The 22,553-nt window shown below is 51.1% G+C and overlaps 1 protein-coding gene across 4 annotated transcripts in view; it reads right to left on the bottom strand.

The window, feature by feature from the left end:
* The window catches only part of TMCO4 (transmembrane and coiled-coil domains 4), a 90,929-nt gene that overhangs the window by 13,532 nt on the left and 54,844 nt on the right, over nucleotides 1-22,553 (bottom strand). Inside the window, exon 12 of one of the 4 annotated variants that reach the window (XM_075994596.1) lies at nucleotides 20,501-21,866. The exons of the other annotated variants lie outside the window; for them this stretch is intronic. Within the exon in view, the coding sequence (XP_075850711.1) occupies nucleotides 21,838-21,866 (29 nt within the window). The 3' untranslated portion in view covers nucleotides 20,501-21,837. Of the gene's footprint in view, nucleotides 1-20,500; nucleotides 21,867-22,553 lie in introns of those variants that run through there. 4 annotated transcript variants of the gene reach the window in all.

A 22,553-nucleotide genomic window follows, 5' to 3' on the forward strand; every position in this document is an offset into this window, starting at 1 on the left:
TACTTCAAATGGGTGGATCGTATGGTATGTAAATTACGCTGCAGTAAAGTCAGATCATGTCGCCTCTGTGCTGAAAACGCTCGTGGGCGGACCCATCTCTGACGGGGTCAAGATCAAAGTCACCGCAATGGCCCCTGAAGCCCTATGCGGCCTTCCCTGCTCTTCCCCCTGCTCCAGACACACTGGCCTTGCTGTTCCAGAACACGTCAGCCTCTGTCATTGCCGTTCCCTCGTGCTGAAGCCCTCCCTCCTGCGCCTCCCGACTCGGCTTCACTGTCACCCACAAGGGTGGGACAAGCAACCTCCCGCCCGACCAGGTGCCCCAACCCCCTTCCCTACTTGAATTTTCTCCATAGCACTTACCACGATCTGACTTCCTACCTATTTTTCTCTTTAAGATCTCGCTGATAGTCTGTCTCCCACTAGCACGTAGGCTGCCCAAGGGCTGGGATTATTGGCATTGCAGCTCACTCTTGAATCCCCGGTGCCTGGAACCGTGCCTGGCACCAATGCGGGGCTGGATACGTATTTGTGGAGTGAATGAAAGGAAGCCATGAGACTCAGTGGTGTGAACCTTCCTGTTGAGAACAGATGCAAAGAGGGGTTTCTTTGTTTCCTCCTGGCACAAATTCTTCCCAGCAGCTGTGGCTGGGGATCTCTGAAGACTGGATAAAAGCAAACGAACAGTGCTAACTGCTGAAAGGACACGGAAGAGTTTCAACCACTGTTCTCAGCTCTGCAGTTGCTCGTTTCTAGAGCTCTGCTCTGGGAGACGGGCGCTCCTGTGAGTGACAGCAGGCTTCGGTGGGCACGAAGCACGATAGTCCTGCCAGAAGCTAAAACCTCCTCCAGCTGCAGACAATGTGACTCGACGGCTCGCGGGAACCCTCCCACGCGTACCTAACACGGGCGGTAGTCTAGAATCCTATCATGTAGCTTAGCTTGCATTATGAAGGCTCAGGGTCTCCAGATCTTTCAGCTGATCCAGGGCACATCTCAGGGGCGCCCCACCTCTGGGAGCAAAGAACCAGAGTGACTCTGAGGGCCTAAGAAACCACACGGGCACTAACCGCTGTGGGCCAACTAAATGCCTCGGATGTCTCACGAGCCACATGCCGTGGCTTTAAGACTGTACGCAGGCCGGGCGCGGTGGCTCATGCCTATAATCCTAGCACTCTGGGAGGCCGAGGTGGGAGGATCGCTCAAGGTCAGGAGTTTGAAACCAGCCTGAGCAAGAGCGAGACCCCCATCTCTACTAAAAATAGAAAGAAATTAGCTGGACAACTAAAAATATATAGAAAAAATGAGCCGGGCATGGTGGTGCATGCCTGTAGTCCCAGCTACTCGGGAGGCTGAGGCAGGAGGATCGCTTGAGCCCAGGAGTTTGAAGTTGCTGTGAGTTAAGCTGACACCACGGCACTCTAGCCTGGGCAACAGAGCGAGACTCTGTCTCAAGAAAAAAAAAAAAAAGACTGTATGCAGATGTTGCTGTGACTCGTAGACTTCCCGGATTCAGAGTGACTTGGTCATTACACAGTTTCTCAACCAGGAGACTGAACGTGTGACTCCTGCCACGTGCAGTCTGTGAAAACGTCTGCCATCAGAAAGCGTCCACGTACTCAACAAGGTTGGGGACCGCTGGTCCGGTGGAAGTGGCACAAGAGAAGCCTGAGTTCGAATCCTGGTTTTGCCACTTTGGGAACTGAGGTCAGTTCTTTAAAAACTTGGAGCTTCATTCAGCTTCCTCATCTGTCAAATGGAGAAAAACGTGATGACGCTGGTATCCCAGGGTCGGAGCGAGGTCACGTATACAGGGCAGTGCCTGGTGCGTGGCTCGGGCAGCAGTGTCCGTCTGACAAAGACCCCCGGCTTGGCAACCACGTGGAAATGGCGTGTATGAAATGTCGTCTTCGGAGATGGCCTGGCCGCCCACAGCCGACGTGCCTGTCTCTAGCCAGCCACCAGGTGCAGGCACTGTTCGGGGAGCTCAGCAGTGGTGACGGCTGGCAGGTGGTGGCAGTGACAAGCACCGCTAGTCTCCTTCAGAGCAGAGCCTCTGCAGAGAAGCTGCCAAAGAGCTGTCAACTATGGTTAGACACTTCCTCATTGACTTTTCTCATTAAAAAATTTAGCTGCAGTCAGTGCGCACAATGTGAAATTGCCCGTCATAACCATTTTCAGTGCACAGTTCAGCAGCATTCGGTGCAGTCACTGTTCTGCAACTATCCTCGCTGGCTTTGGTCAATCAAAATTTAGAGAATTCAGTTTACACTGTGTCCACTGCTCTTCTCGAGCTTTCAGTGGCTCACACCGGACTCCTGAGATGGCACTTTTACCACCTGGCACTCCCAGCAGTCTGGGATTAATTTAGCTTTTCAAAAAAATCAAAATCAAAATCAATAAAAATCAAGAGCTGGGAACGGCCAGCTTCCTCGCACCAGCAAACTTCAGTTTGCACCACAGCCTTGGTCTTGAAAATTACACAGAATTTGAGTTTTTGTAAAATTAAACTCAAAACTAAACTTAAAATGTTTTGAAGAGGATTGTGAGAATGTACAAAAAAAGAAAAAAAAAATGAAAAAAATAATGAATAGAATGTACCAAGCGGGGCCAGCTCTTTCAAAGAGCCTCATGGAGAACACTTTTGGACAGGGAGGGGGCCCTTTGCCAGTGGGGGGGCCACCCCTCCTAGCTGTACCCTTAGTGTCCTGCCTCTTCCACACTGGGGGCGTCCCAGCTGCTCCCAACAGCCTCCCTTGGCTGCTACACCGGGATCTCATCCAACGGCGGGGGGGGGGGGGGGGGGGGGGGGGCGGGGCGCGGGAGGCGACATGGCCCACTCCCGCATGCCCGGCACGTTGGCAATAATGAGATTCTCCCGGGCTGCAAAGACCAAAGGACCACAAGTTTGAGAAGCAAAAAAGAAGGATTTTCCCCATCCCGGTGGGGGTCCGCGTGTGCAGCGAGCGATAAGGTGGGACCGAGGAGGGAATTATCTCCCGACGGGGCCGGAAAACAGACCTTGAGGGAAGCGACAGCAACTGCACCCGGCACGGATGAAATCCATTTCGAAGAGACACACACACACATGCACACACACATACACATGCACACTATAAACACACGGTGGGGGGTAACAAAGGGAGGGAGGGACTGAGAAAGGAGAAAGGGGGGCTCTGACTGTCCTCCCAACCCCCAGTGGTATGAGGTCCACACTGGAAAGAACTGCCTAAAGGAGCCCGTTTGGACACATTATCAGGATTAGGGACGGATTCTTTAAGGGAATGACTAAGCCTTCATCTCTCTTCTTTGGTTCTCATCTCTTTTACTTGGCCATGCACAGTGAGAGGCTGTTAGTAGGTTCCAGGACGCTGAAAATTAATCTGCACGGCCTGACCCCCCCCCCCCCGCCCGTCCCCCAGGGGACTGAAGCCAGGTTTGTCTGAGGATAAAGCAACTGGTGGACGCGTCTGCAGTGCAGATTAATTTTCAAGAGGCAGTTTGGGGGCTCGAGGGTCAGGATGCTGAAATGTATGTGTGCGAGCACACCGACAACCTCTTTTGCCGTGGTTTTATCTTGCAAACATCACGGGCAGGAGCCGCGGCCTAACTTCAGAGGGGCAGGGAATGGAATTGGAGAGAGAGATTTTGCTGCAAAGGTTTTTTTTTTTTTTAAACAAAGTTCTGGAATTTCTATATCTTAATCCTTCTCTTCTTCCCCCTCTTCCTCTGCCTGTCCTTGATCATCATCGTCGTCACTGCAGCTCGCTGCAGGCTAGGATGAGGACAAAGTGCTTCACTCAGGCCCACTGCCTGAGGACAGAGGATTCCCCTAAGCCTGAACCCGGGACTCAGGGACACCTGTATCCAGCCCCCAAAGCGGGGCTTGCGAGCAGAGCATCCAGGGCCAATCTCAAACTGTGGACGCAGAGACCCTGCCCTGACCCAGATCTGAGCCCCACTTGTCTCCTACACACAGCCTCTAAGCTGGGGCCTGGGGCGAGGCATTCTCAAACCCCACACCAGAGCTCTTCCAGACCCCCACCCCCAGCTTGGAACCCAGGTCAAGGTTCTGCCAAATCTCGAACCCCAAACCCAAGTGTTCCCAGCCCCCATCTCGGTGGAGTGGGGTATCCTGACTCTGTTGAACACTTGGCCCCAGGTGACCCCATCCCTCACCAGTCCTGCTTGCCTTTCACCAGCTCTGCTTGGGGTTCTGCCCCTCGCCCTGATGTTCCAAAGTGTTGAGGACCAATGGGTGCAGTGGGGTGGGAGGAGGCCCCAACTGGGAGTGGGACACATGTATCAGTGTTGCTGCTGCAATAAACGCTGCTGCATTTCTCAAGCCAAAAAAACAAAAAAGATGAAGTGCTTTATCCATCCATTATTTCCTTTACTCCTCACAACGATCCCAGGAGGAAAGCGTGACTACTCCCATTGAATGATGGGAAAGCCCAGGCTCAGAGACACCAAGTCATTTGTCCAAGGTCACATAGGAAGTAGGTAACATGGTGGAATTTTTGCTTGTTTCTAAATTTTCTCTCCTGTCCTCCTGTTCTACTTCCCTTTGCAATCAAATATAATCCTGAACCGAAATATAGGTCCTTTTGACAAGTGTGACATCTTCCCAAATTGTTTAAAAACAGTGCACACACACCTGCAAAGATCAGCATTTCCAATTTGGCTGGCTCAGGAACTATGCTAGCAAGCTAAAATTTGCTAAGAGGCCAACACCCCTCGCATGGCCCAGGCGAAGGGCACACGACCTCTTGCTCTGGTCTCCCGCACGTGTGTCACATCGGAGGAGGGTGAACAGATATTGCTAAGAAAAGAACAAAGGGCTGCGTGAGCCGCGCTTTCTCGTTCCGCGGAGAGTCATGCAATCAGCCCACACCCTGCCACGTGAACTTGACGTTTCCCGTCAGAAGGATGAATTTAACTGAGTTGACAGACCTTAGAGACACAGCGGCTGGTGCGCCGAGCCTGCGAGCCAGTGTGGGACAAGAACTTTCATCACGTGTGTGTATTCAGGCGGCCCTCACTGTACTGCGCCCCACTTTACTCACGGACACTGTGCTTTTCACAGATTGCAGGTTTGTGGCCACCCCGAGGCGAGCACGCCTATCGGTGCCATTTTACCGACAGCATGTGCTCACTTCGTGTCACCATGTCACATTTTGGCAATTCTTGTACTATTTCAAATTTCATTATTATTATATCTGTATGGTGCTGTGATCAGTGATCTCTGATGTGACTATTGTGATTGGGGGGACCACACACCGGGCCCATATACGACCGTGAACTTGAATGATGAGTGCTGTGTGTGTTCTGACCACTGCCACCCCATCCCCGTCTCCCGCCCTCTCCTCGGGACCCCCCTATTCCTGGAGTCACAGCTACATCGGAATTACACCAATAAATAGGCATACAATGACCTCTAAGCGTTCAAGTGGAAGGAAGAGCTGCATGTCTCACTTTAAATCGAAAGCTAGACAGGATTAAGCTTCGCGAGGAAGGCACGTTGGGAGTTGAGACAAGCCAAAAGCTGGGCCTCTTGTACACCCAACAGTTGGCCAAAGCAGGGAGCGCAAAGGAACAGTTCTTGAAGGAAATTAAAAGTGCACCAGTGAGCACACACATGATAGGAAAGTAAAACAGGCGTACTGCTGACATGGAGAAAGAAAGTTTGAGTGGTCTGGAGAGAAGATCAAACCTGCCACAGCATTCCCTTAGGCCAAAGCCTCCTCCAGAGCAAGGCCCCGACTCCCTGCAATTCTCTGAGGGCTGAGAGAGGCGAGGAAGCTGCAGATGGAAAGTCTGAAGCTGGCAGAGGTCGGTTCATGAGGTTTAAGGAAAGAAGCCGTCTCCATGACATACAAGCGCAGGGTGAAGCAGCAAGTGCCGATTAGAAGCTACAGCAAGATATCTAGGAGATCCAGCTGAGATCACTGATGAAGGTGGCTGCACTGAACAACAGGTTTTCAGTGTGGATCAAACAGCCTGCTCTTGGAAGAAGGTGCCATCTAGGACCTTCACAGCTAGAGAGGAGAAGTCAGCGCCTGGCTTCAAAGGACAGGCTGACTCTCTTGTTAGGGGCCAGTGCAGCTGGTGACCTGAAGTTGAAACTAATGCTCATTCACCACTCTGGAAATCCTAGGTCCTTAAGAATGATGCTAACTCTATCTGTGCTGTCTAAATAGAACAAAGGCTGGATGGCAGCACATCTGTTTACAGAATGGTTTACTAAATAGTTCAATCCCACTGTTGAGACCTACTGCTCAGAAAAAAAGATTCCTTTCAAAATATTACTGCTCACTGAAAGTACACCTGGCCACCCAAGGGCGCTGATGGAGGTGCACGAGGGTATGGGTGTTGTTTTCATGCCTCTAATACAACATCCATCTGCAGCCTGCAAATCAAGGAGTAATTTTGAGTTTCAAATCTTACTGTGTAAGAAATACATTTCATAAGGCTTATAGCTGCCGTAGATAGCAATTCCGCTGATGGATCTGGGCTAAGTAAATCGAAAACCTTCTGAAAAGGATTCACCCTTTTAGAACAGTTGTGACACAGGGGAGGAGGGTAAAATATCAACATTCACAGGAGCTTGGAAGCAGCTGATTCCAACTCACATGGATGACTTTGAGGGGCTCAAGTCGTCAGGGGAGGAAGGAACTGCAGGTGTGGTGGAAACAGCATGAGAACTAGAATCAGAAGTGGAGCCTGAAGATGTGACTGTATTGTTGCAATCTCATGATAAAACTTGAATGGACGAGGACTTGCTTCTTATGGATGAACAAATAGAGTGGTTTCTTGAGATGGAATCTACTCCTGGTGAAGATGCCGTGAATATTGTTGAAATGACAAGATTTAGGATATTACATAAACTTCGTTGATAAAGCAGTGGCAGAGTTTGAGAGGACTGACTCCAATTTTTAAAGACTCTACTGTGAGCACAATGCTATCAAACAGGATCACGCGCTACAGAGAAATCTTTTGTGAAAGGAGGAGTCAGTTCATGTGACAAACTTCACTGGTGTGTTATTTTAAGAAATTGCCACAGTCACCCCAACCTTCAGCAACCAGACCCCTCAGCAGCCGCCGATATTAAGGCAAGACCTTTCACTGTAAAAACATAATGACTTGCAGAAGGCTTAGCTGATTGTTAACATTTTTGAACAATAAACTATTTTTTATTTATTTGAGACCGGGCCTCCCTCTGTTGCCCAGGCTGCAGTGCAGTGACATCATTATAGCTCACAGTAACCTCAAACTCCTGGGCTCAAGCGATCCTCCTGCCTCAGCCTCCTGAGTAGCTGGGACTACAGGTGCATACCACCACACCCACTTCATTTTTTTATTTTTTTGTAGAGATGGTGTCTCACTCTTGCTTAGGCTGACCTTGAACTCCTGACCTCAAGCAACCCCCTCAGCCTCCCAAAGTGCTAGGGTTATAGATGTGAGCCACCGTGCCCAGCCTGAACAATAAAGTATTTTTTTTTTTTTTTTTTTTTTTGAGACAGAGTCTCACTTTGTTGCCCAGGCTAGAGTGAGTGCCGTGGCGTCAGCCTAGCTCACAGCAACCTCAAACTCCTGGGCTTGAGTGATCCTTCTGCCTCAGCCCCCCCAGTAGCTGGGACTACAGGCATGCGCCACCATGCCCGGCTAATTTTTTCTATATATATCAGTTGGCCAATTAATTTCTTTCTGTTTATAGTAGAGACGGGGTCTCGCTCTTGCTCAGGCTGGTTTTGAACTCCTGACCTCGAGCAATCCGCCCGCCTCGGCCTCCCAAGAGCTAGGATTACAGGCGTGAGCCACCGCGCCCGGCCATAAAGTATTTTTAAGTTAAGGTATGTACATGGTTTTTCTTTAGATATAATGCTGTTGCAAATTTAATAGACTATAGTAAAATGTAAATATAGTTTGTTTTTCTTTTTTTAAGAGACAGGGTCTTACTCTGTCACCCGGGCTGGAGTGCAGTGGTGCGATCACAGCTCACTGCAACCTCTAACTCCTGGACTCAAGCCACCCTCCTGCCGCAGCCTCCCGAGTAAATGGGACTGTAGGCGTGGCTGTTTCATGTTTAATATCTTTATATTTTACTCTTTCTTTTATTTATGACGAGCAATACTGAGCATCCATTTGAGGCAGTGACAGTGGCTGGGAAACTTGGCTCTGCGTCCACAGTGGTTATTATTAACCTGCTCACGGTCACAACCTCCCGCTGTCCACAGGCTCGGTTACGGTTTAGCAAGTCTGCATCCACTTGCTTTTGATGTTCTCGGGACTAGACCATCAGGCTGACTTCCTGGCAGCACTTGTATTTTAAAAAGTGGTCATATTTCAACTGGTAATTTACTTAAATTTGACTCGAAAATTCTCTAGGTACGAGATAAGATTTTCCCGTGTTTGCTTCCCTTACCCACTTCCCAAGCTTTATCACTCCTTTTTCCATTCCTGAAATGAACGCCACACTGATCGCTGGTAAGAAATCAGCAATTATCTCTGCTTTTATTAAGGCAGGGAGTACTAACGAAGCTATGGGCGGTGATACATGTTTATGACCAATTACGCTGGCTCCTCGTGCGAACAGCCCCGCCAAACTGCAGAGCCCGACTGTGCAGTGGCTGGGGGTGGCCGCCAGCCTCCTGCATCTCTGACTGTCCCTGTGAGCATGAGTGTGTTTCCCTGGGCCTCCTTAGCCCAGGCCCGGGTCCCCAGCAGGGTAAGTGGTGGCTCCCGTAAGCCCAGAGAAATGAAATAGAATCAAGGCATGAACTTGGCCATCATTCCTTCTCCCCTCTAGTAGCGATTTTTCGGGTCGGCCACATGGCAGGGACCTCTCAATTCCTTCCAGGATGCTGTAGAATTCTCAAAACATCTTCCATCCATGAAAAAAAAAAAGCCATAAGACCCAGATTTTGTATAGTTTTAGTTATTAAAAAACAGGTGACGTGTCACTCATGGGTTCCAATTTTTATTTCTTTATCTTTTCGTATAAGAAGAAAATCCCCTGATCAGACTATTTCTTCCTGAATTTTATCTGGGGAAAAAAGGCCACTGAAACAACAGCACATTTTGGGCAGCTGCTGCCAGAAAGTCCAGCCGTGCTCAGATGGGCAGAGCGTCGGCTTTGCTAACCAGGCGGGCAGGGCCTGACGCCCGTCCTGCGCCACTTGGCTGTGCGGAAAATGACCCAAGCACCCTAAACCTGTGCTGTTGGGAGGGTAACGAGATGAGGTCTGCAAACACTGTCACAGCAGGCGCCCGACACATACTAGTTACCTCCCCTCTGCGTATCTTTGGTGCCTAAGGAATGCTTGTCAAGTCAGACAAGAACAAGAAGGATGTAACTGGTGACATGAACGTTTCTCAGGATGTAAGAGCAGCTGCCGAGTTCTGCACGAGCCCCCAGGGAAAGGCAGGGGACCTGGGGACCCTCCCCAGCAAGCGCCCTCTGGAAACCTCTCTGGGCTGGGCTTGGGGGAGCTGGGGCCGCCCGCGAACCCTTCTCCTGGGTGAAGCGCACTCCCCGCCCCCTCCCAAAGCCGCCACAAGGGGGTGCTTCAGCGACCACATGAGCTGCAGGTGCATTCCTGTTAGGGAGGGAGCACTCGCCAGGGGTGGCTGATCACACGCCAGAGTGTCCACCCCTCCCTGGGGTCCCTGAGTTGGATCTATGGGAGGGGGACTTGCCCCTGCCCTTAACCCACTGTGCAGCCTGGGCCAGTTGGGTAAACAGCCATGAAATCAAAGGGATAAAGGGTCAGTACGACAAAGCCGGGTGTGGGTGGCAGACGGGTTTGGGGCCTTCTCTTGGCCCCATGGCTTACAAGCTGTGTGACTATGAACAAACCTCCTGAGATCTCTGAGCCTGTTCTCTTGAAAAACAGAGACAGTACCAGGTACCGCCCCCAGCTGGCTGCGAGCACTGATGTGAGACATCACACGCGAGGGCCCGACCTGTCCTCTGTTTGGTGCAGGAGCCGCGCCTGGGCAGCCAAGGCCGGAGTCCCAGCCTCGGGGGAGCGAGGTATACGGGAAGAGGAACTAGGACGAGCACCTGACCAGCCTGCAGGGAGGGGTGGCTGAAGGACAGGTGTTCAGGAGGGACATCCCTTTCCATCTGAGACTGCACCTGGTGGGAACGGAGTCTGCCTCGCCACTGTCCCATCTGTGCCCTTCACAGGCCCTGGTGCATGGCAGGTTCCCAGCAGAAGTTTGCTGGCGGATGGATAAATGAAATACATCAAGTGAAAATGCCACCACTAAAGACTCCAGGCAGAGCCTGCTTCTAGGTCTCTACTTTCAGTGGGACAGGCGGGGCCCCTGCATTCTGCACCCTGTTCATCTCTCCACCCTTACTTCTCACAGCTTCCCAGCAGAAACCTCGGCTCAGGTCCCCAACCCTTCCCAGATCATTCACCTTCCCGCCGCTGGAGCTTGGGTACCTCCAGTCCTAGGCCCTCAGCCCTCTTGCCCCCTTGAAGCGTCTCCAGGGTTACCTGCTCTTCAAAGCCTGCCTGAAGCCTTCCCAGCCTTCTAGAAGGAAAGGCTCCCTCCTCTGAACTGCTGCAGCCCTTAATGTCCAGGCCCTTGAGATGCAGCATTTGCTTCTGTTATTTACTGTTTTAAGGCTGGAATCTTATTTTCTTATCCAGGTTATAGGCTCGCTGAGGGCAGCAAGCTGGTCAGAAGAGACAGCATAAAAGAAGGGTTAACAGGAAATGGTTCAGAGTCAGACACACCTGGTTAGAATCCCAGGTTTGCCAACTGCTGGCTGTGCGCCTTTGGACAAGTCACTTAACCTCCCTGGGCTTTGGTTTCCCCATCTTTAAAAATGGAAACTGCAGTACCTGTTTCCAGATGTCATAATGCCCACACCTCCCAAGGTGACTGGGAAGAGGGTGGAGATGGACTCTGTTCCTACCTGGCACACAGTAGGTCCTCAACACACACCAGCTCCCTCCCCGTCCTTGGAACAATGGTTTCTTATTTTAGAGGTGAGCAGGTGTTCTCCGAGCAATTTTTGCAGAGGATGGTGGCAGGACTGCCTTCAAAGCATGTTCCCCGTTGTTCGCTGGGCCTGCCATCCAGGCACCACAGTTCCAAGAAGCATCCTTCTCTAGCAACTGCTGAATTACAAAATGTAAAACCACCCAGATGAAAATCCAACTTGAGGCTCGTCGCCTAATTAAGTTCTTCCAAGTACCCAGGTGCGCGCCAGAGGTGAAGAGATAATCACCTGCAATCTGAGTTTCCGAAGTCCCTGCTGCAGCCTTCCTGACGCAGCTCTGTACCATCGGGCAGGCACCTTATAAACATCACTTCCAACCATGACACCCTCCTCACAGCTCCAGGTATGTCAGCTCCGGCCCGACCTTTCAAGCTGGCCCGGGGCAGAGATACCCGAGGCTCTGATAGCTAATGAAGTCTGATCCTTTTAAGCTCCGATCTTAAAAGGAGAGGGGGCGACCCTCAGATAGAATAAACCAGGTTGAAATGAAAGGTCTTGCTACCGTGGAGCTGGCATCTTCACATTCTCTAATGGACAGGAGAAAGATGCTGTCAGCTCTTTCTGCTTTTACTTTGATTGCTAGGAAGCTAACAGCTAAATTCACAGCTCAAATAGAGCACTGGGTAATAACATAAACATATAATAATAACAGTAACAAAACCAGTGGCTACTGAATGCCTACTACGCACCAGCCGTTCTGCTAGGTGCTTTACGTCTACTGTTCTGCTTAATCTTTTTCATTACCCTATGAAGAAAGTATTACTAGACCCATTTCTCAGGTGAGGAGACTGAGGCATGGAGACTACTGGGGGTCTGTTTGCATCGGTTAAGTTGTGGAGCTGGAACTGAGACCCAGGCCTGGCTGCAGGGGCCAAGCACCCTCCGCTCCAGGCTGCATTTCCTTACACTGGATCTTCCCAAAAGGCTCACGGCATCTGCTCCAATTTATGTTTTTCCTAGCCTTGATGTTTTATGTTTATCCATCAGTTGTTGCTTTAGTGGCCGTATTTCCTAAAATGTCCTGAAAATCCTTTGAGGCAGGATGACGGGGCTTTGCATAAATACATAAATGGATGTCTTAGTAAATGAATGAACAAAAGATGGAACAAATAAAGAAAGAATGGAGATCTTACTAAAGACCTGAAAGGTCAGAGTTCGCACAGGGACATCGCATGCTGGGGTGGCAGAGACAGGGTCCCCCAAACTCAGACTGTCATTAAAGCACAGAGCATGGGCTATGCACTGACCCACAGGCAGGAGCATTTTTATCTTTGGCTCTGCAAAACACACTTGGCAATTTTCTCAACGATAACAGTTTTGACAATACTGGCTATGTAGGCTTGACAATCATGGGAATCTTAGCTACAAGGAAAAAAAAAACCAGTTTCCATTACAGAAAGCTTTGAACTGAGATGATTAATTAATATGTAAGTTAATGAGACTCTGGGGTGTTTTTTTCCCTCAGTTGGGATCTCCCCAACCTCAGAGGATGCTCTTTCCCTGTAGATGGTCTGGATTCTTCTGTGCATCGAGACTCGTGCAAGGGACCAGTTTATGCAAAACTCTGAGTGACAGAGGGACTCCGAGGGAAGGAAACTGAGAATGGTCCCTGGGGGAGGGGGGCATCTCTGATACTGGGATGGCCATCAGGGCTCACTGTGGCCAGGAAAAGATATATTCCTGGAGACTGTTACCTCCGTATACCCGTGCTCGCCACAGACACGCAGGCAGAGGATCTGTCTGTCTCCCTGGAGCCTGGGCAGAGAGTGCAGCAATTATAGGTGGACCTCAAGCAAGCAATGTTCAGTCTGCAACACTGTCTCTCGTGAGTTTGCTTAATGGGGCCCTTTTCAGCTCTGGGTGCAAAATGGATAAAATCATGTTTCAGCAAAGTCCAGGACCAGGCCTGGCCACCCAGGTACTAGGGCCCCAAACCTCTATCTGGGGTGGCAGCAGCCTCTTATCTCATCAAACATTCATGCAACACCAACAGCCTTAATAGACTCTTTGGGAAGGGCCTGATGTCCCACAGTCTACAAGGTATTGACTCTCAGATTAAATCGATCAGTTCCTAAATTCCTAACTCACTACCCCTGGCAGAGTAGTGAGTTTCCTGTCACTAGAAGCAATTAAGCAGAGGCTATTAGACTCCTTTGATAGATGACGTCAAGGGGATCCCGTAGAGGGTGGAGGTTTGAACCTGATGATTTCAAGAATCCCTTGGAAGCCTGAGTCTAGAAGTCCACAACCTCAGGTTCACAGGCGGAAAGAATGAAAGGAGGCCCACTGTACTGACCCCAAGGAGAGGTTCTCGCAGTGCCTTCTGGGTCACCAAATTATGATCGAAGTATAAGGATCTCAGCCAACGACTGAGCACGTACCGTGTGCCAGGCTCAGTGCTCGGTGCTTGTGTATGCTGTTTTATTTATCCTTATGAGGTGGGGATCATTTGATTTACTGCTCATGAGCAAGGCTTGAGGAACTTATATAACATGCACAGGGTCATGCTGTTCTCATGATCTTAACCCTGTGGTATGGAGAATCTTGGCCTTTAGAGTAATTATTTGCAGATTTTTCATTTAATCAACTCCTCATTCCGACATACTTTATAGTTAGGGGCAGGAAGTGTGTCCGTACATGGCTAGAGCAGGGGACAGGAAAGACAGGCAAGGGAGACCAAGTCTTGGATAAAGAACCCCTGGATGCTTCTAGAATCTTCCCAAGGGAAAAAAAAAAAAAAAGAACCCCTGGGGACTTTGGTACAAAGGGCTCCCTGGCTCCAGGGAAGTGCTGCTGGTCCAGAGGTGGCCAGGTGTGTGGCCCTGGAGCAAGGGGACCTGGGTTCCACCCAGTGTCAGCTACAGGAAGAGTGGAATTCTCCACCCCTCTTCCTGTCATGCCAGTGCACCTCTCTGCCCACCTTCTTCCCAGGCTTCCCATCTGCCTCCCCTAAGGGAAGGGGGTGCTGGTCTGATCAGTCAAGTGCAAGGACACTCACGGGCTACATGTACCAGTGGGCAGGTTGCTGCACATGGGGACGCCAGACTGCAGGCTCCACTTTCTCCCGAGATAAACAAGTCCTTTGGGACAGGCAGGGCCACCTCTTCTCTCCCTGGCCCTATACCGGTTGAGTGTCCCTTACCTGAAATACTGTTTTGGATGTTGGAGTTGTTCCGATTTTGGAACATTTGTATTCTATTTATTGGTTGGACATTCCAAATCTGAAAATCTGAAATGTTCCAATGAGCATTTCCTTTGAGTGTCATGATGGTGCTCAAAAAGTTTTGGATTTTGGAACATTTTGAACTTTGGATTTGGAATGCTTAACCTGTATGTATTCAACTCATGTTGGGGACAGTCCCCCCTCTCCTTTGACGTTCTCCTTCCATGCCCCTGGCCGGGATGCTACAGGTCCCCGGACCAGGACTGGAGCTGTAGGTGGCTGAGCCTGGGGCGTGGTCAGCACAGGTTTTTCCCTGGGGGTTCCCAGGTCCCAGCCTAGGTGGCGTTGAAGTGGCAGGTACCAGAGTGTGTGCCATCACTCCTGGGAAATGTGTGGGAAGAAGGGGTGATTTGCAGGGCTAGGATTTGGGCATTCCTGGGTTCCCCCGGCCATAACAGCATCAAACTTCCAACACAAGCACCAAGTACCACTGCATTTCCCTTGCCTGTAACATGAAAGTGTTGGACGAGGTGATTTCTGGGGGCTCTTCCAGCTCTGACGGGGCCCTGGAAGCTAAGTGGAGGTATGTAGTAGGCAGTGGCGGCTGGGGACCAACCCGCAGAGGAGGGTGAAGCTGGTCAGCAGGGGACGATGCCCTGCGGGTTAGCAGTGGGGCAGGGGCCAGGCCCCAGGGGTGAGCCCAGAGCAAGCCTGAACATTTCTGCCTTCCTTATGCAGCTGCTGCGACAACCCACACTCAGGGTGTGATCAAATGCGTTTCAGCAGGTGGTGACTGCTAAGGTCAAGGGTGTTTGCATCCCCTAGAGGAAGCAAATACCTTTCAAAGAGAGGGCAGGCCAAGCCTCTTGGGAAGACCCCGAGGAATGGACGGCCTTTATTTAGATTAAAGCAGAGATTAAAGAACCCCTCGTTCTGCTGACTCACTCCTCCCCTGAGAGCTGCCAGTCCAGTCTGAAGACATTACTGTTGCATTAGTGAGCTCAGAGGCAGTGAGTACTACAGCTCTGGAAAAATCCATTTGGCTAAACAAAGATAGAGAGGGAGAAAGGGACACTTATTTATTGAGCCTCGTGTTGTCACATCTGCCTTATTGAAAGGTCAGCTTTGTGATCAGACAGGCCGAAGAGTCTCAGGCCCACTACCTGTAAATTATCGCACCCATCCTGGGTGCAGGTGACAGAAAAGGACCTCAACCTCCTTATAGGCAAAACAGGAAAATCAATACCTACATCTCAGGGTTGTTTGTACATTAAACGAGAGACAACAGGCATAGCCCTTTAGCATATCCTTAGCACATAGTAAGTGTTCAATAAATGGGAATTATTAAATCCCAGGATAACCCCTAGAGGCATCAATGTCCTAATTTTACTGATTAGCTGGAAGCTCAGAGAGGTGGAGAGACTTGCCCAAGGACACCTGGACAGTAACTAGTGGGGTCTGGATTTGAACTTGGGTTTCTAGACTCTTAAGCCCAGAGAGCTCCTTTCGTGTCCTCAACCGGTTGCCACGATCCCCTGCATCTTGAGGGCGCTAGGAAAAGCGATGACATTGTTGTGCCCACTTACAGACGGCGAAGGGATGGGGGAGCCAGGACTGAATTAACGGACCCCAAGTGCCCAGAGTGAGGCAGGTCCTCGGTCTCTAACGTGATGAGCGAACACACCCACAGCCCAGCTGCCTCGGCTCAGAATGTCTTGCCAACTGCAGGGACAGAGCTACGGGGCAGAGACAATATGTAATACATTTAATTAATTTCCTTCCAAGCCTTTTGCAATGAAGAGGAGAATTGGTGCATAAATAAACTGAAGCAGCAATTGATTTCTTGGTTCATGTGGCCATTTCTTGGCTAGGCCAGATACTGTGAGTCAGTTTGAATTGAATTCACTTTCCAATGACTTAATTTTTGAAAACTTTCTAAAGCAAATACTTAGAAAAGATGACCGATCCCCTGTGATCTGGGGCCCAGAGTCTCTCAGCGAGTTCTCAGATGGTGGCTCTTCCTGGGAGCAGGCACCCCCCCCCCCGCCCTGCCCCTGCCACCTGCTGGGGCCAGAAATACTTTTGGGCAGAAGGTCAGACACTGCCAAAGCAAATTCATGCCCTTGGCTGGGAGATGGACCATGGCTGGAGGGGACTGTTCGTTTCTGGGAATTCTGACTATGTTCATTTCCTGCCCAAAGGCACAGCCATCTGGCAGGTGCGCGTTCTGTCTTTGTTTCGAGTGGGCAGGGTCGCTACTGGCTGTGCGTGTGCTGGCTGATCGTGCCTGGGGGCAGTCTGGAACGGGCGGCCTACGCACTGGTCGGCCACAGGGAGGTTTGGCAGGAGCTTGGCCAGCTGGCCCAGGTGTCGGGGCCAAGACAGCTCAAGCACGTCCCCACCCAAAGGCCTCGGGCACTGTCCTCTGCAGGCAGCACAACTGCGGACTTCGTGGCTGACTTCATGTCCCTCACGAATGAATCAGCTCCCAAAGTGTACTGGGCAGCTCCAAGGCCTGAGCCAGGAGCTGGTGACACAGAGGTGACAAAACAGACAGTGCCTGCCCTGATGCCACCACGAGTTAGCAGGGGCGAGAGACGTGTGAGCAGATGCGTCGCAACACGACACGGTAAGTTCAGAAACAGAGACGGGCAAAGTGCCGAGGGAGGGGACAGGGAGACGGCCCAGTGGAACAACACAGGGCCGGGGGGATGGCACTGGGTGTAAAGCCCAACTCTGCCACCTCCCAGCTCTGACTCTGGGCAAATCCCAAGGAGCCTCAGTTTCCTTGTCTGTAATTCTGTAAATGGGCTGAATAGTACCCCCAGAGGATGCTGTGAGGATCAAAGCTGATCAAACTGTTGCCATTTGGCATCAGCGAGTACATCCCATCCCACTGTGACAAATGCCCAGTACATCCCATCCCACTGTGATGAATGCCGAGTACATCCCATCCCACTGTGACGAATGCTGTAAACAAAAAAACAAACTCACGCTTTGCTCCCTGAGATAATGCAAAAATACCAGGTCACCTTGTCCTATCTGGTTCCTGAAATAAATGGACATTTCCCACAGGCTGCTGACTCCCTAATGAGAACTCAGTCCCTGGCGTTTGGAATGCTGATGTCTGAAGACTCCGCACGCCCCGCGTGGCTTCAATTACTGAATGAGAAAATGGCTGGTTTTTCATCAAGAACAAACTAATGACACCTTGGTACCTTGGTAATCGTGAGTTGTGTGTGTTTTCCCCTTAAGTACCTCGTGTGTGTGTCTGTGTGTGTGTGTGTGTGTAATTTGGCAAGCCAGTTCTCTGGAGTCTGACTAGATTAAACCTTTTTTGCAAGAAGCAACTTTTCTAAATGCTTCTGAATCTGAAGTCCTCCCTCTGTGTGGAATAGGGAGGAAGGGATTTGGGGCCACAGTTTGAGGGAGACAGGAGTTGCCCTAAATCCCCAGGTTTCCTTCTTGTGCCCAGGGGAGCTCGGGGTGTGGCTAAAGGAAGGGCAATTTATGGAAATCTCAGGGACTTACAACCCCCAAATCCTCATGGGCCTACCCAGGCAAACCACTCTGCCTCGCACGGAGCCTCTGCTTCCTTAGCTGCAAGATGGAGACAACGACCCTGACCTTGGGCTGCTGCAAGTCTTAGAGATCAAGTCATGAATGAGAACACGGGTCAGCCACCGGGGATCCAAACTCCATCCTCATCATACTAGTCCCATAGCCACGGGCTACTAACTTCACCTCTGTAAGCCCCAGTTTCCTCATCTGTAAAATGGGGATAATCAAAACCTCAGAGGCATATTGCAAGGACTAACTAATAAGGCATGTGAAATGTTTCACTGTGTCTGGCACATAGTAAGTGCCCGATAATTGTTAGCTGGGCAGACGATGAGGATGATGATGACAACCAATCAATCACGAAGCAGGCAGCAGGAATCTTAGCAAACACCAGCTAGAATCTGGGCTTGTTTCTCTCTAAAGAGAAGACTCCTCATCTACACAAAGCATTGACAATACCCACTCAGAAGGCAAGGGATTTCCCACTGGAAATCAGTCCTCATTTAGCCTGGGCGCATCTAAACAGGCGGCAGAGCTGCTCCAAGACTGTGAGTAACAGCGGGAGAGAGCCCTTCGGACGCCCACAGATCTGGAGGATGACGCAAGTAGTGCTGGGTACGGCCCGCCGGGTTTCCGCAAGCCACCTGCCTGCAGTCGTGGGTGGAGCTGGGAGCCTTGCTGAGCATGTGACTCTGTGTCCCGGGGGGTCAGCTTCTGTGACTCCTGTTTCCTAAGCCAAGCGCTCTCGGGTTTGGAGTGGGAGAGATGACGGTCTCCATGCTAGGACAAAGGGACGTCAGCCCCACCTGCAGCTGCCCTGGATCCTGGTATGGGAAAGCAGCAAGAGCTCCCTTTCCCAAGCACCTACTATGTGCCAGGTGCTCCACCGGATAACTGACACGTGTCATCGCTGACCCCGACACCACTCTGCAAGGCCCCAACCTTGTGTCTCCAACCTGTGTCTCTGGGAGGGCAGTTTATCTCAATAGACCGTGAGCTCTGTGAAGAAATGGGCCACATATACTAGCTGTCAGAGCCTAGCGCGGCACCGCGCACGCAGCTTACTGTGAGCCGATGGCGTGAATCTGATGTAGAATGGTTCTCTGTTTAGAAGTCTGATCTGGGATACAGCTTTGAATGAGAACATTCATCCAACCAGGAAGGACTGAAATAAAATGATATGATAAAAACAGGAGCTCTCTAGTTGGAAAAAGGTATGTCGAAATCCTGGTTCTAGGGCGAACTGCTCTACTTTTCTCTGAATCTCACTCTTCTCATCTGAGAAATGGGTAGAAGTACCTGCTCAAGGGTTTATTGTGAGGGTTGAAGAGAATGTGTGTAAGATTCTGAGCAAAACCCAGGCAGGCAACTAGACCTTCACAGACAGCAGCTATTTCTGCTATTACTACTATCATAGTTATCCCTGTTTGTGGGCAGCTCTGTGTTCTCAAGCCATTTTCACTAGGTCATCTCCTCTGACTCTGGGCGCTGGGTACAGTCTGGGGCCAAAGGAGCCTAGAGCTTTGCCGGGACTGCCCGGGCTCTGCTCGCTGCCAGACTGAACCCGGGCTCCACACTGGCCTCCCCTGTTCCTTAGGCGGGTGACACGTGAGTGCCGTCCCACATCTGTCTGCGTGGAGGCCCCTTGGCTGAGTTCCTGGGCCCCTGGGTACCACCCATCACTGGGGCACTCACCCCGGCACCCCAGAGCCTGCTCCACTCTGACTTTCCATCATGGAGTACTTCTACCTTCTGAGTGTAGCAACTCGAGGCAGAGGAGAGGAAGAGGGGAACGTCTCAACTTTTCAGATGAAGACACTGAGATTCAGTGAGGACAGTTTCTTGGCTGAGGCCTTGGCTAAGAATTAATTACAGAGGCCAGAATGCAACTGAGGGCTTCTGGCTGCTAATTGCGTGTGAAGTTCTAGTTGGCGTTCAGGAAATGGAAGCTGCTACTTGGTGTCATTTTGTATGGAACCAGGAGGCCCCGCCGTGGATTTAAGAACAAGACGTGTGTGGTGGTCACCGGGGATGTTTACCAAATGGTTCCAGCTCTCTGCTTTCTGAGCACATGGTAGGAAGGTGTGTACTGGTCCCTCCTTGATGTTAAAAATGTCTCTGTGCCTTGGTTTGGCCAAGGACACGTGCATGAAAGTGACATGTATTACTTCTAGGTGAAGGTGTTTAAGTGCCAGTGCATAACTCACCACATGCTCTGAGCCCCACTGAGGAACCACATGTTGACACGGAGCTCCCTCAACCTGGCTGTCTCAGTGACCCCAAAGATCAGTGCCACCCTGCCCACTCAGGTAGCACGAGTGAGAAGTGAACCTCTGCTGTGTTAACACCTCTAAACACTGGGGATAGTTGTTACTGCAGCATAACCTAGGCTATCCTGACTGATGCACTGTGAACGCTGGTAACATTGGACTTCATGGTCAGTTTATTCATGGAGCATGCACTCTCTGTTGGCTTTATCCCGGGTACAGGAGGCACAGCGGTCAGTCACGCACAATCTGTGCTCTCAAGGGGCTTGTGGCCTCGGCGCCCATTTGAAAGGAAGCCGACTGCACGGAGCATGAGGAAAGGGCAGGCCAGGCTGTGAGGGGAACCTCGGGAATGGTGCGGATGCCCAGGGCAGCCACCCCTGCTGTTTGCAGCATCAGCCAAAAAGGGAGGCGAAGCTGTGGAGACGGTGGATTCTACAGGCAACTTGTGTTAGGGAGAGGAAAGCAGGGAGGAACTGGGTTGTGGGGAGGGGAGGGGAGGCTGGCTGAAGGACCGTGTGCTCTGGGCGACTCTGGGATTTAGAGCTCCATTTCATTACTGCCTCTCAAGGGACTCCAGAAGACAATTAGTGGATTCAAATGCATTAGAGTCATTTCTTTTTTACATCCCCTAACTCAGATAATGTCAGCTTTCCTGCAATTAGGAGAGGGTCTGCTCAGTGTGTGGATTAATTGGGTGTTAAACAAGCACCGCTGCCTGAGCCCAGACAGCTGAGCTGGAAGGAACTGGATGTGAGCAGCAGCTCTGGGCAAAGGGTGAAACTTTCACTGAAGTTCACAGCCAGCCAGAGATCCGGGGATGCCCGTCGGTGACCCGCGGCAAGGGCTTGGGAGGGAGGACGCTAGGGAAGACGGCAGGAGGTACCGTGGCCGTAGGAGGGAATAGAAACTGCAGGTTCTGACCCTGCGGGAGGACACTTGTTCCTTGACTAGGTTCAGGGCTCATGCCATCTATGGGGGAAGGGTTGCTATCATACTGTGTGCCTCTCCCGTTTATTAACAGCGCCTGGCAGGTTAGCAGTAAGTATCTCCGGGCTCTCACTATAGGCCAGCATTTATACGCACTATTGCACATAATGCAATCCTACTAACGGCATTCATGTAGATATTTAATGCTATTATTATTTGCTATGTTTCACACAAGCCAATTGAAGTTGGCACACATCCGAGACCCGCCTGCAGCCTGGAGCCCAGCACACCAGCCTCAGCTAGAAACAGAGGTCATTGTGGATCAACCAAACCACAGCCAACCTGCAGACCCTGAGCATGGAAAATATTTCTTCTCGTAACCCTCTGAGTTTTGGGGTGGTTTGTTATGCAGTATCACGCCAGCCATAGCTGACTGATACACCCATGCTGTCTCTTTATAACCCACATATTTTTTTTTCTTAAGAGACAGGGTCGCACTATATTGCCCAGGTGCTGGTTTCAAATTCCTGGGCTCAAGCGATCCTCCTGCCTCAGCCTTCCCAGTACCTGGGACTATAGACAAGGGCCACCGCGCCCAGCTTAACTTAACCACACATTGTATGGCAAAGAACCTGTGTTCTACAATGTGAGGACTGTCCCCCAATTTTTCCTGAGACAGATTCTGACAGTATGGTAACATTCGCACAAAGTAACAGTAATATGGAAAATAGCATTGTGTGGTAGGAGGCAGCAGTGTTCTTGCAGCTCCACGGAGCTATTTACTGAAGGGGATGAGGAGCTGAGGGCAGGGAGATTCTGTGGGGACCCGGAAGGTTCCTCCCAGCAAGACACAGGGTCCCAGGTGGATTATCCGTAGCGGGCAGGTGAGGGATGCCTCAATGACTTGCTCTATCTCTGATGATGCCTGGGAGGGGGAAGAATGTATACAGAAAGGGAAGGTGCGATATTTTCCGTGGAAGAAACAGAAACTCACCCTTACCCAAATTCACCCCTGCTTCCTTAGTGGCTTTTGCCGACCTCTGACCCAGCCTGGATCTTCCTGGTGAACACAGCCCAGAGCTGGGTCCCTCGGCCCTTTGCACGGGGTTCTAGGCTACCCAAAGCGATTGGAAATAGAACAGGGGTGGCTCCCGCTGCTTTCACAGATGTGGCCAAAACCAGGGCAGGGCTGCTGAAAGCTACGAGGGAGGAGCAGGGAGAGGAGCATGGAGAGGCAGGCGGGCCCAGCGCAGAGCACAGGCACGGCAGCTCGGCTCTCCCACGGCCGGTGCCAGAGATGGCATGGCCCCCTGCCTGGTAACCAGGAAGCCTGCTCTTGTCCTCAGTCCACAGTGCTGCTGGGGAAACACTGTAGCAGAAGAAAAGGAATGAGAATGAGACATGCCCCTAAGCTCCAAGGTCTCTCCCACGCCCTCCGATCGTGCCATGCTGAAAGTAACAGCAGTCAGCCCTGACCCTGGCTGCCTCAGGCCTGGCCAGTGACAGCCCTTCCTGCCCCGCCTTGCTCGCAGGCAGCTGGGCAGCAACTGTGCCACGGGGGACCCCATCTGTTCCTCAGAACAACCTCATGGGGTGGGAACATTAACCCTAC

The sequence above is a fragment of the Microcebus murinus genome, chromosome 2 (genome assembly GCF_040939455.1).
Source record: "Microcebus murinus isolate Inina chromosome 2, M.murinus_Inina_mat1.0, whole genome shotgun sequence".
Classification (NCBI taxonomy): Eukaryota; Metazoa; Chordata; class Mammalia; order Primates; family Cheirogaleidae; genus Microcebus; species Microcebus murinus.